This window comes from Sitodiplosis mosellana, unplaced genomic scaffold, assembly GCF_009176505.1.
Source record: "Sitodiplosis mosellana isolate CC-2019 unplaced genomic scaffold, AAFC_SMos_1.0 Smas_scaffold_1, whole genome shotgun sequence".
NCBI classification, from domain to species: Eukaryota; Metazoa; Arthropoda; class Insecta; order Diptera; family Cecidomyiidae; genus Sitodiplosis; species Sitodiplosis mosellana.
The window spans coordinates 3,132,542-3,147,370 of NW_022595244.1; the positions used below are offsets into that span (position 1 = coordinate 3,132,542).

Consider the following 14,829-nt stretch of genomic DNA (forward strand, 5'->3'; position numbering starts at 1 on the left):
TCTGCTTCTGATTCGGCTTTCGGAAATTATTGCTGCAATATTCCCAATTAATTTTGCTATAATTTTGATTTTGTCATACTGAAGCGAGATCATTTATTAATTCATTGTTGAAATATACATTTCGAATTTACAAATTTGGTTGTTGATGATTTTTTTCTTCTTCGGTTTCAGCAAGCGGTTCGTAAATAGATAATGGCTCAGAATGGCTTGAACACAACCATTTCAACAAATTACACCCGAATGCTCAGTGAGATGAACCGGAATGCTACTAATGGCGACAAGGATTGGAGCTTCGAAACGTTACAACAAACACGATATATCATTCAACGTATAATTGTACCGTGCGTAGTAACGATCGGCATAGCCGGCAATCTACTAACAGTCATCGTTTTAACCAGGTAACGCTGAATTCTTCGTTGTTGTTCATTTGATTTTTGTTGTTGCCACAAATGAAAAACAAGAAACATGAAAGAGAACAGCGGTCGAAAAGAGAGAGCACAGACGAAACCCAAGTCAATAAGCAATGTTCTAACCGAAAACTACAATGTGATTACACATAATTCTTCTGGCAAACATTCTGGCGATTATAAATGTGGAAAAGTTCATTTAGTTCCATTTACTTCCGAAAAAAAGCAAACGATTTAGAAAAACGGATCCTTCTTCACCAAGATGTATGATACACATGCGCCAGGCAAAGTCAAAGTTTTCTCTCTTTCGCCAAATTGAAAACGAAAATAGCATCACCGAAAAATTGAAGCTAAAAATGTTCACATAACTTTGACAAGAGAAAATAATAAATGTTGACGTTGAGATGTTCAAAATGATGCATGCACACACGTAGCTATGCAGACAAAAGAGTTTTTTTTTGGTCGAAAGTTTGTTTGGCTTCAAACACATCAACTGATTTAACAATGTGTATACGCGTACGCGATGTTCACTCCGTACTTTCGAAACAAATAATGAAAAAGAGCAACAGCAACGACAACAAATGCATGCGCTGTAGCGTATTTCTGTAGAAAGCAAACGGTTTCTTTTTTGTTCAAATGTAACCGCAAAACATTTTAGCCAAGAAACACAAATGAAATATTCGGCGAAAAGTTTTTTAATTAAAAATTTAAGAGCGGCTTTTTTTGCTGTCGACGCATCTTCATTATAAATGTTGTGTTATTTAAGTTTTATGCACAAAATGCATTGACAGCGTCGAATTTTTAGATGGTAACATCTTCATCTTTTTCAATTTAGTGGAAGAAAAAACACATTGGAGGGATGCACCTGAACATTTCAAAAGAGTTGTAATCACGTTCAACTTCTGAATAAAAAAAAAGTTTAAAAAAACCATATATATAATTTATGGCGATGAAAGAGGTTCTTAAACAGACTTTGTGGTTTTTATTACGATCTCATTTGGTTATTTATTGAGTTGTCTTCTTCTCTTTTTGAAAAAAAAAAAAAATTCGGCCAATTAAGAGCAGACATTCACTGTGGCTGCATATATAGCTGAGCTATTTACAAATAGCTGGCTGTTTGGTAAGTTTTGATTTTGTGACTATCTTGCCATGCAAATTCATGTGGTATCCACGAATTTGGGACAAAAAATTTATGTAAATGATTGAAAAGGTGTCCCACATTCTTGGATACCACATGAATTTGCATGGCAAGATAGTCACAAAATCAAAACTTACCAAACAGCCAGCTATTTGTAAATAGCTCAGCTATATATGCAGCCACAGTGAATGTCTGATTAAGAGAACTAATTTCTTGAATTAAAAAAATGGCTTCATCTGTTTTGTTTCTCTTTTTTCCTTCACACAGGCGACGGATGCGATGCTCAACAAATATTTATTTAACAGCACTCGCAATCGCCGACATAATCAACTTATTTTGTGCATTCATTTTATCGTTGCAACAATATCCTGGCTATAAGTTCGGCCATGTTTTGTACTGGAGCGCATTCGGTCTATCGAATTGGTTTCATGATGCATCACGTATGTATTATTCAGTGTTGAACATATCGAATTTTATGAGATTTTTATTCTTCTGTTTTCTTCTAGTGTACATATCGATCTATTTGACTGTGAGCTTCACATTGGAGCGTTACATATCGGTGTGTCATCCATTACGCGGCCAAGTTCTGTGCACTGAATCCCGTGCAAAGAAGGTGATAACCGGTAAGCAGAAACAATGATAGATTTGCTTGTGTGGCAAAATCAACGGACTGCCAACGAGCAAATCATCATCAATTCCGAACGATTTGAGAATTCGACTTTCCACAAAGGAAAGTTCGGCACATTTTTGATACGCTGTCCTCATTCCCATCGATTATTCTATCGGTTGGCAGTTCGAGTTACTTTGTTTGTTTTCATGTTTACACCGAACAGGTGGCGCTCGAGTTAGGGAGGGCAATAAATGCTTTTGCATTAACCGTATGATTGTGGACAATACATATTATATACCGATTGCATCATTAAGTATTCAAAACTTGCAGGAATAGAATACTACACACAAATTGGTGTTGTTGTTTTAGACTGTTAGATTTTCTTAACAAAATTACGCTGCGTTCAACGTGAGTATGCTGCTCTCGAATTTCAGTTATATGAATGATTTGGTCTTTATGTACGATGAATTCACACAGTCGCAGTTGCAATCCAAAATATTCACAATGAAACTTGAAATAACCAAATTAATCATAAAGTCTTCATTTTCCATTCAAGTTGAGAGACTATGTGAGTAGAAGGAATGTGTTCAATGAGCTTTTAGCTCGTCGTCGACACAAAAAAGCAACGCAAATAAACGTTCATTGTTTAGTTCATTCGGTGCATACGTTCAATGCATTTCCGTCTGTCCGATAGAATGAGAGAGATATAGAGCAAGGCGGGAGAGACTACTTTCTCGTTTACTTCGAACGAAGACTACAATTTCAGATGCTCTTTCATCTCTCAAAAAACGTTCGCTCATACTTTCATCTTCATTTCAAAACGTATGCGATATACATACGTATAAGTTGGTAAAATTTTGAGTACACACACAAATTGCCATCGGCCACATCCATTTTAACTGTTGTGAAATATACATTTTATTTGGCCATTCGGTTTCATGCATATTTGTGTGCGACCGTTTCGTTTCATTGCAATCGCTTGAAATACAAACGCAACAATGTTATCATGCATACGAATACAAAGAGATGAAATGAGCGAGGGAGGAAGGCAAAGAGAAAGAGAACAGGAGATAGAGAGAGAGAGAGAGAGAGAGAGAGAGAGAGAGAGAGAGCGGGAAGGAGATATGAACTAAAGCAAAAATGTGACTGCGAGCAAGATTTCACAAGAACAAGCAGAACACACTAAAAAGAAACGATTCAAATGAAAACCACTCCACTTCAATAAAATCTATTTCAATTTAAATATTTTTCCCATTTAATTTTATTTGCATTCATTTTCAGTTTTGAGCTTTGTTCAAATGAAACTGCTGCATGATCGTCGTCTCCGTCGGTCATTCGTAGCCAAAACCAACTGATAACTCACTTTCAAAATATGCAAATAAAATTATAATGAAGTGGAGAATTTATTTTCATTTTCTTCTATACATTAACATCAAAATGATAAGGGAGAAAATTGCAACCGAAATGCGCTTTTCATCGCTATTAAAGTACGATAGTGCATTCTTTTTCTCTCCCGGCAACAACTGCACAGCAATTTGTCTGTCATTGAACCGTTGATTGTTGTCAAGTGCACTTCTTTCGTGGAACGACTTCACTGTAAATTGCAGTCGGCAATTATACTGATGTTTCTATCGAAAAAGGCATTGTCTATTCACAAGTTATTTGCGACATTGACACAGAGTGACGTGTAATAAGGCAGTCATTTCGCAGTAATGTACTGTCTCGGCGATTATTTGTGCAAATTTAAGCAAACAGTCTGTGCAATATACCATATTTAAATAAAAATTTAAACGTTTGAAATTAATTTTCATTCGGTTCAATTAAAACTGTAATTTATCTTCCATTAAAACACTGACAAACATTTGGCATTCTATCAACGTCGATTTGTGCTATTTTTTCTTTTTGCTCCGTATTCTGAAAGCTTTATTCATAGATCTTATACTTTGCATGAATTGCTGCTCAATTTCGGCGAATGCATAATAATGTAGAGAAGAAAAGATGTACGTTTAAGACTCAAAACATTGAGTTATTTTTGACATTTTGCTGCATAAATCACCAGGCAAATATTACGATCAACATTTTCCGTTTAAGCAGCGTCCGTACACACATCGAAATAATCGACATAATAGACATTTATACGAGCCATTTAATTGCTGTGTGAATGTTTACGTGATGCCATCCAAAGTCATGAAAAACAGTGAAATCGTAAAAGCAAACAAACAGAAGTGAGAGAGAGAGAGAGAGAGAGAGAGAGAGAGAGAGAGAGAGTCTTGAATTCGGCACGTTTTTATGCTTCACATCACCGAACTAGGCTTTAGGCAATCGAAATGATACGCACGCTTCTTACCCATTTCCGGTACTAAACGTAGTCAATTTATGATCAATAAAAAAACATAAAGACGACCAGTTTTAGTGTTGTTCATAAATCGGCCGCTACTTTTGTTGTACCCGGGAAAAATGCGCCCGAAAATGGTGATAATGGCATTATCATAATGCCCAAAAATTAAATTCAATATTTTTGTTGGGCCAGTCGATACATGGACAGAGCTACATTTAGAAACCATTCAAAATGCTCTACAATGTAACATTCGTTGCATTTTGACCACAACGGCTAATATTATACTGAATTGTTATTTGCATCGTAAAATACGATTTATTTGGTATGGAATTTTTAACGTAAAATCATTTATTCCACAAGACAAATTACTAAAGTACAATTCAGGAAACAAATATATTGAAGTGTCGAGGTTTAATGGTTGTGGTATGGCTTTAATACAATTATAGCTAAATCTCACGGGAAATGCACGAACATTGTTGACGATTTCCAATTTAAATCAATACCAGGATATTATAGACGAATTCAATTTTATCCTTGGCCGATATTTGTATATTGTTACATTACGTTTATTAGTTGTAGGCTGCAACATGCAGCTTAAGAAATACCGTACCAACTGTGACTTTCATTATTATATCGACGAACATTCCTAATTGTATATGGAATTTGTAAAAGAATAAACTCAACAACATACAGTTATTAGAGTCTATGTAAAATTGGGTGTACAAACAATTTTGTGAATACATAATCATCTCCCATTTTAATTCCTTTGGATTTTTTATTCTGAAATTTCACTATTTTGGTCTTCAGGCCTTCCACCTACAGTATACCAAAAATCTTCGAGGTTCGATTTCGCGAAGCATATTTTTTTGAGACACGAAAAACGCCAATTTGTATGAAAATCGTGAGGTGTACAGACAATTTTGTGAGTGACTGTATATATAATAGTTTGTTATGTGAAAAGATTCATTTGATATGATGTGTAAGTCTAATTGCAGACGAGGAATTCGTTAGTTTTGTGATGTGCGTTGAGATCAATGATGACATTTGCTTATTTCCAGAATGAGCCCTGGCATTTGGGCATATAGTCAAATTTAATTGAAATCGTATACCCGGAGAGAGTTTTGGTTTTCTTAGAGCATTTGCCTTATTCGCCAACTATGCAAAGGCATCTTCAAATTACCTAATCCCTTTATCTTTCGAATTTAAATCGACGAATTTGGCGTACACAAACTCAAACACATCTTCTTCTCAGATGGAATTGGTTTAACCATTACATTTTAGCATTGAATGTATCTTTTGAAGGGTTTTCCGTGCATGCTTTTGTAGCCCGTAACAACGATATTGAGCGTTTGAATGGCTCGTTTGTGTAAATTAACAAAGACAACAGAAGAACAACAATGCACACGTTGCAAACAATCATGTTAACATATTGTAGAATTGTTGGCGAAAATATACAGGCAAATAACAACAAAATGTAGACGAACAGTAGTGCTAGGGTATTCCATATTCGTTTCTTGATGTCGACAAGAGCAGGTGCACAGCCACATAATCATTACCAGTTTTAATACATACAGAATCTCACTTCAAAATACAAAATAAACAATGTTTGTGCCTTTTATGTAACTAGTTGTAGTGTTGTTTGGAAACTTCCACCTGGTTATCGCATTTTCAACGCTTTGACCTTCTTTCATTGTTGATTACTGATTTGTCCAAAGGCCCAGTCGCATTTCAAGAGATGGATATGGTTATTGTTACTTTCATTTGATTATCGATCCACAATTTCATTCAAAGAACTACTGATCCCCTTCAATCGGACTTTCATTTGTGCTCTTTGACTCGCATCAATCCACACTCGTATTGAGCCGAAAATGCAAAGCAAATTTTCAATGGGAATACAATCATTCAAAGCAGGCCTGATGTATTCGGCAGAGGCAAATGTTAGTTACTTGAAAATTCGTTGACACAAATCAAGGGTGGAGAAGGAATCAAAGCTGATTTAAACAATTTAAAGCTACATTAAATGGAATCCTGTTTCACAGTGATTCCAATTATTATTATGGACTTCAGGCCATGATGGTTTAATCTTCTAAAGTAATAATTGACATAAGTCACATTCTGTTCAATAATCGTCCAGTTTTTGTAGTTTTTCAAATTAATCGAAAAATCTCTTTTTTTTAGCCGTTGTCATTCTATGTTTCCTTTGTACAATAACCACAAATTTCGAGTACGAATTGAAATGTTCCAAAGTTGGCTACGACTTTCTGAAAGGAGAACGTTGCATTTTCAAATCAGCCCACGACGATGCACTTTGTGCTGTGGATGTATTTGATCGAAAGTGTCAGATGGTTCGGTTTGACGAATCAACTGGCAAACCGTGCTCAGCCAATCAAACCAAAGCCAGCGGATTATGTCAAGAGGTAAGAGATGATCGAGTGATTTCAAAGCTCCATTGAGTTTGTTTTCTAAAATTTTCACGTTTTTCGCCATAAAAAAGGTTCATTCGTATAGTGTAAAAGATTCGGACTTCAGTCAAACGCCGAGCTATAAGAATTTTTTCTATTACCCATCGACGTTTCTCGGCACGCTATTGCCGTTTGTGTTACTGAGCATTTTAAATGGTTTCCTCATTTGGACTGTGCGAAAATCACATAAGATGAGACATGCCATGACTAATACCAGACAGGTGATGACTTATACACTTTGAAAACATAAGTTTTTTTCGAATTTGTTGCACACTTTCAGTGAAAATAAAAAAAATGCAATTTTGAATGGAAGTTTTTATTACAATTTAAAATGAAACCATATAATTTTCTTTTCGAAACAGGACACATCACAAGAAAATAAAGTGACCATAACTTTGATTGCTGTCGTAATTTTATTTTTCATGTGTCAAACACCGAACGCCCTTCAACTGTTGCATATTATACATCTGAATTATCATTCAAACCGCGACTTAGGTATGACTTGACCGTCTGAAGAAAAACGTCAATTTGATTCAAGACTAGTTCCAAAATGTTTCATTTTTTTCGCAGTATTAAATAATATTTTCAATTTGCTGATAACGGTGAACGCTGCTTCCAATTTCATTTTGTATTGCATGCTGTCGGACAAGTATCGTAAAACGGTTAAATCGTTATTCTGTGGTGTGCGACCAATGCGGCGCAACACAATATCCTCGTCCAGATTCACAAGTGCTCGAACCACATCAAGTTTTTACAGTCGGGCGCGTAACAGCAACATATTCAGTATGCCCGTTTACAAGAACCGCGGCCCCCGATTCTCCATTTCCAAGGAGGAATATGCAAATTTGCAGGCAGAAACATCAAAACGAAATCGATTTTCAATATCAACACCCGCATCACAGTGTCGCAACAACAGCATTGTAAGTGCACGGTGATATTCAACTTTCTTTTTTTTCCCTCCATTGAAATGTGACGACAAAAATTCTTTATTACTTCAGGGAACAGGGAATGAGAATACGGAAGAGATTCAACTGAAAACCACGACGACGACTCCGCACCCACCGAAACCGGAAAAACATCGCATAAAAAATATTCGATTTTCGTTTACGCCATCAAATCTAAGTGTATGTATAATGTTTTCTTTTCCTTTTTCGATTTTTGCGAGTGAAGCGTGTCGACCTAATCGACTGTCAACTAAATTTCAGTTCAAGCACAAATCGAAAAATGAACCGCCACCAGTTATGAAAATCGACGAAGTACAAGACGAAAAACCAAGCTCAACGGAAGAGCTCAAAGGTACAACCGAACCAGATGAGGCAACACCTGATCCGGATAAATCGAGCGTCAAACGTGATTCCACGATTTCAACTCATTCGTTTCTGCGACCCAGTCCAAGCGAAACCAGTTTAACACGAAGTCGATCACTTCAATTTCCACCCAAACCAAAACATTCGCCTGAATGCAAACATAATCCATATAAGTTGTAAGCTTTAAGGATAGCATTTTAATTTAACATTGTTATAGATATAATTGTAAATATGACACACAGAAATATTCGTTGATTTCTTTTTTTCTTTTCTGATTAAATTGTACAAAACCGAAATAAAATTAATTTTGATTTTTTCAAAATGGAAACTCAACGCTAAACTTTATTATTTTTTTTTTCAAATCAATGCTTCATTTTTCCTTTAGATTGTAATTTGGAATTTTGCTAAAAGGTGAGTTACAAGAAGTAAGAACAGATGTGCGACGTGCGAAATACTGGCATTAAATTGATTCAGTTTCTAGCAAAACAACAAATAATAAACAGGGTTTCTCAACAGACATTGTGAAGTCTCTAATTGCCTGATATTGCATACGGTAACACAGAGACTGTTGTATTTACGCTGCTATACTCATCATTTGAAATTCAAATAAAATCGCTTATTCAAAAGCATTACGAACGGTTAGAATATTCATGGCATCGACCGAAATGTTGGCCAAAACTTCGCCTCTATGGAATTAATCCATGTTGAACTCGCTCCCATAGTAGGTATGCGATTATTGTGGGCATTGTTTGTAGGAAACAATAACAATGTGATACATCAATTTCCCCACAACAATAAAACAAAACTGAATTCATTTAAATGAAGCCACTGTATTGATTATTTTATGATACAACAATGCATAGAAATATTCCCGAACAATCCATATTGTATGCTTTGAATATTTGACCTTGATTCGATGCACCGTCACAGTACAATACTAAGCAAACATCACCATTTCCTTGCTACATGCAACGCCAGCATCCAAATGGGCTTGAATTCACATAATCATTGTTCGCTGTCGAGTGAAAATCATCATCGTAAATACCATTTTTGGTCGTTCGCATCAATTTATTTGAATGGGTTAGTCGATGAGGCGATGGCAAGAGAAGAGTGAACATTGTCGAGATGCGAATGAATCCCATTGAAACAGACGGAACCAGTGGGAAATTGAAAGAAGAGAAAGCACATAATAAAAGCAATTATCGTTAAATTTTAGAATCATTCATTTAGCTGGATTTGGCGTTGCATTAGAACGACCTGACATTCCACGTTCGCGCACACCAAAACCAAACAAGTCAGCACAAAATGATAATAATGGAAACTAATTTGATTTTATAGGTAGCTGGCACCGTATAGTTTATGGAGTCAAGAGATACTGCTACTACCATTTTGGAAATGAAACCGCCACCGCCTTTCAACTATGATCATCAGCTTTTCATTCTAATATTTCCATAAACGATAATTTGTTTTGATGTGGTGACCAACCGTTTAACGTGAAACAATGTTCATATCGACATTTTACCTCTGCACCGACACTACCATTTCCGACACAGACATTTTGGTGCATACATATGTGCATTGAGCTAACCTTGCCACGAGCAAAACCACCTTGTTTTTCCTGATAATTGCCAACGATTTGCGCAAATTATTACAGCGGACTGATTAGATTTTCGGCAAAACATATCAATTTTGGCGGAAAAAATCGGAACGAATGGATATACCTGTTAATTCGCACAAAACAGCTGGCGATACTCCCATCAAATCACGCTCGTCATGCATCCGATATACCGATATGATATTGTCATGTGGACGCATCGTAGCTCTCATATCTGTGCATTTCTTTCCGATTAAGTGAGATTAGAATGGAATCGAAACTCATCAAATGATTTGAAACCGAAAATCACAATCCATTTATAGCCCAAAACGCAATTTGGGATTTGGAATCGATTCGACGATTTTTTTTTTGCAAGTAAAATAAAATCGGTGTGCAGTACATTCACCAATGGCACATGCTTCTTGACCCGACTGGCAGAAAGCGCGTACAATTTTCTCTTTGTATAAATTACCAGCATCTGCTTCCAACCGACGAATCGTTTGTATTTTCGAATTTGAGTGCTTTTTTTCTGTAACATCGGTCTGGTCATTGGTCTTGTCTCCAAATTATGCAACTTGAACGCCTGCCAGTTGTTGTTTCTTTCTCTAAGCCATAAGTTGTGATTTCAGAAAAATAATGAAATTTTCTGAACGCAGCAATGAGCGACTCAAATGAAGCAAATGGGAGAGAATCTAAGATGAGACGAAGGGAAAGAATGTGTTGTGCGGACGATAAAGGCAATTTAATAAATCGCATTTGTATTAAAGTAACGTCAGTCACACAATGGCAATGCTCTTATCAAAAAGAGCAATGGTCAGAGCAAATGAAAATGACGACAACAACAGAAATGGATTTGTTTGTGGCGCAAAACTAAGCACAATATGGTGTGTGTTTGTTGAGCAGCATTTCTGCCGTTGTCTTGATAGATTATTGTAAAAAATTCGTATCATTAATCACACGGTGCTTTTTTTTATCGCGTTCATGAATTTTTCGTTGCTTTTTTCCCCGTGCATTTGTTTCATCTGTTGTAAATAAGTGTAAGTACTTTAAATATATCCCAGTTTGCTGAATTCTCGGCCATCATTCGCTTTAATGCACATGCGGTATAATGCTTAAACCACAATTTAAGTGATTTACCTCGATTCCTCTTTATCCTGGTTGCACATTTTGCTCTGGCTGCCTCGCACCAAATGTCTCAATTCCATTTTCTCTTTTTTTCTCTGCTGTTGATGAACCTTGTTTTTTTTCTCTTTCAACCGAATGAACAGGAGCATTGAGCTTCATTCGACAGTGCCATTGTTCGGTGTATATGTGTATGGTTGGCTGGTGTGTCACCGTCGCCGAATGCGCTCACATCTTACTACGAATGTGAGCACATTCTTTTTATTTATGAAAACACGAAAATGATTTTATGGAGTGGAAAACAACGAAATCGGATTAAAGAGCATTAAAGGTATATTAATGTTGTTGTGTTGTGCGTATAATTTGGTTTAAGCGCCATTCGGTTTTTTTTCTCACTGTTGTTCACTTCTTTTGGCCGACAGTTAGGTCTTAACCGCATCCATGTGGGAAATATATATAGATAATTTTCTGCACTTTGAACCGTGCAAATAATCAACTGCGTGTGTGTGCTTGCGTTTTTTTTGCTCTCTCGCGCGTTACAATGACGATCGTATGTGAAGTTGGAGAGGAGAAAAAAAATGGCTGTGAATTGTTTACATTCCATGTTATTAAATAAGTTGATGTGGTGACAGTTGAGGTAGTGTGGCCGTGAACTGGTAATCATAATGGCTGCAAGTGCATGTGTGCAGGTGAAAAATCGCCCGGCTCATATTGATATATTCGATAACATTTTCAGCAAGTCACGCACACTGCAACAAAGAGAGAGAGAGAGAGAGAGAGAAAGAGAGAGAGAGAGAGAGAGCGAGAGAAAATAAACGAAATGGTCTGGAAATATACAAAGCATTTGAATTGCGTATCAAACGAGAATTTCAGCGAGTTAAAACCTGCTGTAACAAAGTGTCAGTTTATCGAAGAACGCCGAGACGATACGAGAACAAGTTGAAAAAGCGTATACAACAACACTAAAATAAACATCATCACCAACAGCATTGAGCACCATACATTTTTGCCGCTCAGTAAATAAAATTTCAATTCCAGTTGCTTGCTGAAAATTCCGTGACGCAGTCTCCATGTTCGGAATTATAATATGTGTTGACAAGTGCAAAAATTAGGGATGTATTTTGTAGAAAACTTGAATGGGACACAGTATGAAATTCCTGCATGAGAAAACGGCAACGTCGTGAGCAAAAGACGACTTTTTCCAATGCAAAAAAGAGATATTGAAGAAAATGTAATTTTAAGTTTACGCTGGAAAAGTCACACGCACACATTCTTTCAAATACTTAAAAAAATACCAACAGCAGTAACGCCAAAGCTGCGACAAAGAGAATAAAAGACAAACGAGTGCAACACGACGAGACGAACTTGGAGAAAAAGATTAAAATTGAGAGAAGAAAAATTATGCGAATATTCGCATAATTCAACTGAAGACAACAGTGTTGCTCAAAAGTAATCTCCGTTAGTGTGTTATGCTACAAAAGCATTGCATTTGATTTGCGACGACGCCATTCGCGAATCGAGTGTCAATACTTGCCAAAGCGAATAGTCCATGTTTCAATAACATTGTTAGGATGCTAATGCTGCTGCTGCTTCTTCTGCTGGTTCTTCTGCGGCATCTTCTGCTGCTCCTGACGACGAAGACGACATCGTCTCTTCATCGAATTCTTTTTCTTCGTTTCGTTATCTCCATTTTCAATTTCGCTCAACTTCCCAAAGAAAGTTTTCCATTTGGCCCGTTCATTAGTTTCCACTGTTTTGAACAACGTCGGAGCATAAAATCGGTACACAATTTTATATGCATGCGCACGAGCCCGCGTTCATTGTTGAATGTAATAACATGAATTCGGCCAAATAAATTAATTAGCGATAAATTATGGGAGCAAAGAGATGTTTAAACATGATATAGTAGTTAACAATCGACAACATGATCAACGTGCGCTCTTGCTATCGCTCAAATAACAAACAATGAACGCATCGACTTTTCAATACAACGTCAAATTGCCAACAACAAAAAGAGAACAAAAAATTTTCAGTACGCTCTAATGAAACACAATCATTGCTACGTCAATCTAGTCCATAAACGCACAGTTTATTTATATTTCTACCACAGCGTCACTGAACACGAGTGCTTTAAAACCGCAGTAAAACTGTTTACTTCTATTATTCAGCAAACACAGCGCAGTGTGCATACCTAACAAACTACTCCATTTGACATCGAACGATGCTTGTGTTGCATAGGTTTTTGTATTTCTACAGAACGCGAAAGAAGGAACATAACCATTTTTCACTCAATTTTCGACGGAGAAAGTTTTTTTTTAAATGTGTGAATTCGAAAAGTCGATGTCAAGGATGCTGATGATCAGAAGAAAATAGCGGCAAAACGACCGCTCTTAAAAACGGTTATGGAAATTATCAATTGAATGAATTGAGCACTCATCATAACTGTGCAAATAAGAATACCCTTGAAAAACTAAAGTCGCAAAATTGCAACATTCAACGAAACGATTGCTTGCATGCATACGGTTCACACTTTTATTACAAGCGCTAAACAGATAACACGTAAAAATTAGTCGTAAAATTGGATTATTATTCACATTTTTGGCAACTGTTCCGCCAATTTTCGAAGTGATCTCCTAAAACATTCTCCAAATTCGTTCTGTTGCAGAAACTTTTGTCGCTCAAAATATCATTCAATGCTCTTGAAGTAACAATGAATTACGAAATGTCGGTCGTTTGCCTTCAACAGAAAAGGAGAGGAAAATCTTCTACATTCGCTTGCAATACTTGGATAGACAACTGACTGATGCTAAGCTAACGTTGAACGATTTTTTCTCGAAGTTACACTTGACATTTTGCACAGACAATGCTCTTCGAAAGAAAAAACGGAAATTTTTCTTCTTGGAAATGAAAAACCAATAGTTTCACTGAAATAACATTTGAACCGAGCGGTTGAGAACTGCGAAATTTTAAATGAAAATAGATATACTGTGGAAGATGAAGATTGTCGGATGTGAATGAGTGCTATTTGATCGAAAAATTTGTGAGAGAATCAGCAGATGTTGAAGAAAAAGAAGAAGAAGCTAAAAATTATGTATTTATGGTTAGTTTGTTCTCTTTTTCTCTAACAACAAACAGCTTACACTCAGAAAATAAAGGCAAAAATGCCATTAGTTTATTAATAATAGGCCGATTCCAATGCATACAAATACATTGACCATACATGGTCTTTGTGTATGTGCAATTAATTATGAAGACGCTACAAAACAATGAAATCGTGTTCATTTCTTTCGAGGATGCTCCGAGACATTTAAGATATGATTGAAATGATAGCAAGAACTGTAATAATAATTGAATTATTCATTTTATGCAGGTCCATTTGGTTGTTTTATCTATGATGATATAAATTACCCATGCTGACAACTCAATGCCCATTGATGCGGTGAAACATTAAAGGCGCTTATCGCCCTATAACTGCATGTGGTACTTGTGTGATGGTTTTTCAATAACAACAACTCTACACCATAACGAGTAATACGCAAGCTATGGCGAGAATAAGGATTGATGAAATTGTTGTTCTCCGGAGAGTATTTTCATGTTATTTGTGGTTTTGGTACGAAATTTCCGATTGCATAGATTTCAGCTGAAAATTGATTGCCCCAGGTATAATGGGACATCATTAATAACTACATTCACATTTCTCATTAAATTTCTATTTAATATTCCATGTTTCTACAGGTGAAATATATCACAGAGTTATGCAAGGAAGAAGCTCCGGGAATATGAATTATTCCGATTGGATAACGAATTTCCTTTATATTTGGAGTTTTCTCAACGAACTAATATTTGTTAAC

The 14,829-nt window shown here is 36.3% G+C and overlaps 1 protein-coding gene across 5 annotated transcripts in view; it reads left to right on the plus strand.

Moving 5' to 3' along the window:
* LOC129564665 (FMRFamide peptide receptor frpr-18-like) overlaps positions 1-8,599 on the plus strand; it is a 212,301-nt gene extending 203,702 nt beyond the window's left edge. For 4 of the 5 annotated variants that reach the window (XM_055438822.1, XM_055438819.1, XM_055438821.1 and 1 more), the window contains exons 2-10: positions 172-398; positions 1,813-1,985; positions 2,052-2,168; positions 6,672-6,910; positions 6,988-7,176; positions 7,318-7,450; positions 7,526-7,875; positions 7,954-8,079; positions 8,161-8,599. In XM_055438822.1, coding sequence (XP_055294797.1) covers positions 193-398; positions 1,813-1,985; positions 2,052-2,168; positions 6,672-6,910; positions 6,988-7,176; positions 7,318-7,450; positions 7,526-7,875; positions 7,954-8,079; positions 8,161-8,442 — 1,815 coding nt within the window. In that variant the 5' untranslated portion in view covers positions 172-192 and the 3' untranslated portion in view covers positions 8,443-8,599. The remainder of the gene's footprint in view (positions 1-171; positions 399-1,812; positions 1,986-2,051; positions 2,169-6,671; positions 6,911-6,987; positions 7,177-7,317; positions 7,451-7,525; positions 7,876-7,953; positions 8,080-8,160) is intronic. The other variant, XM_055438823.1, reaches the window with a different exon arrangement.
* Positions 8,600-14,829: the final 6,230 nt, after the last annotated feature.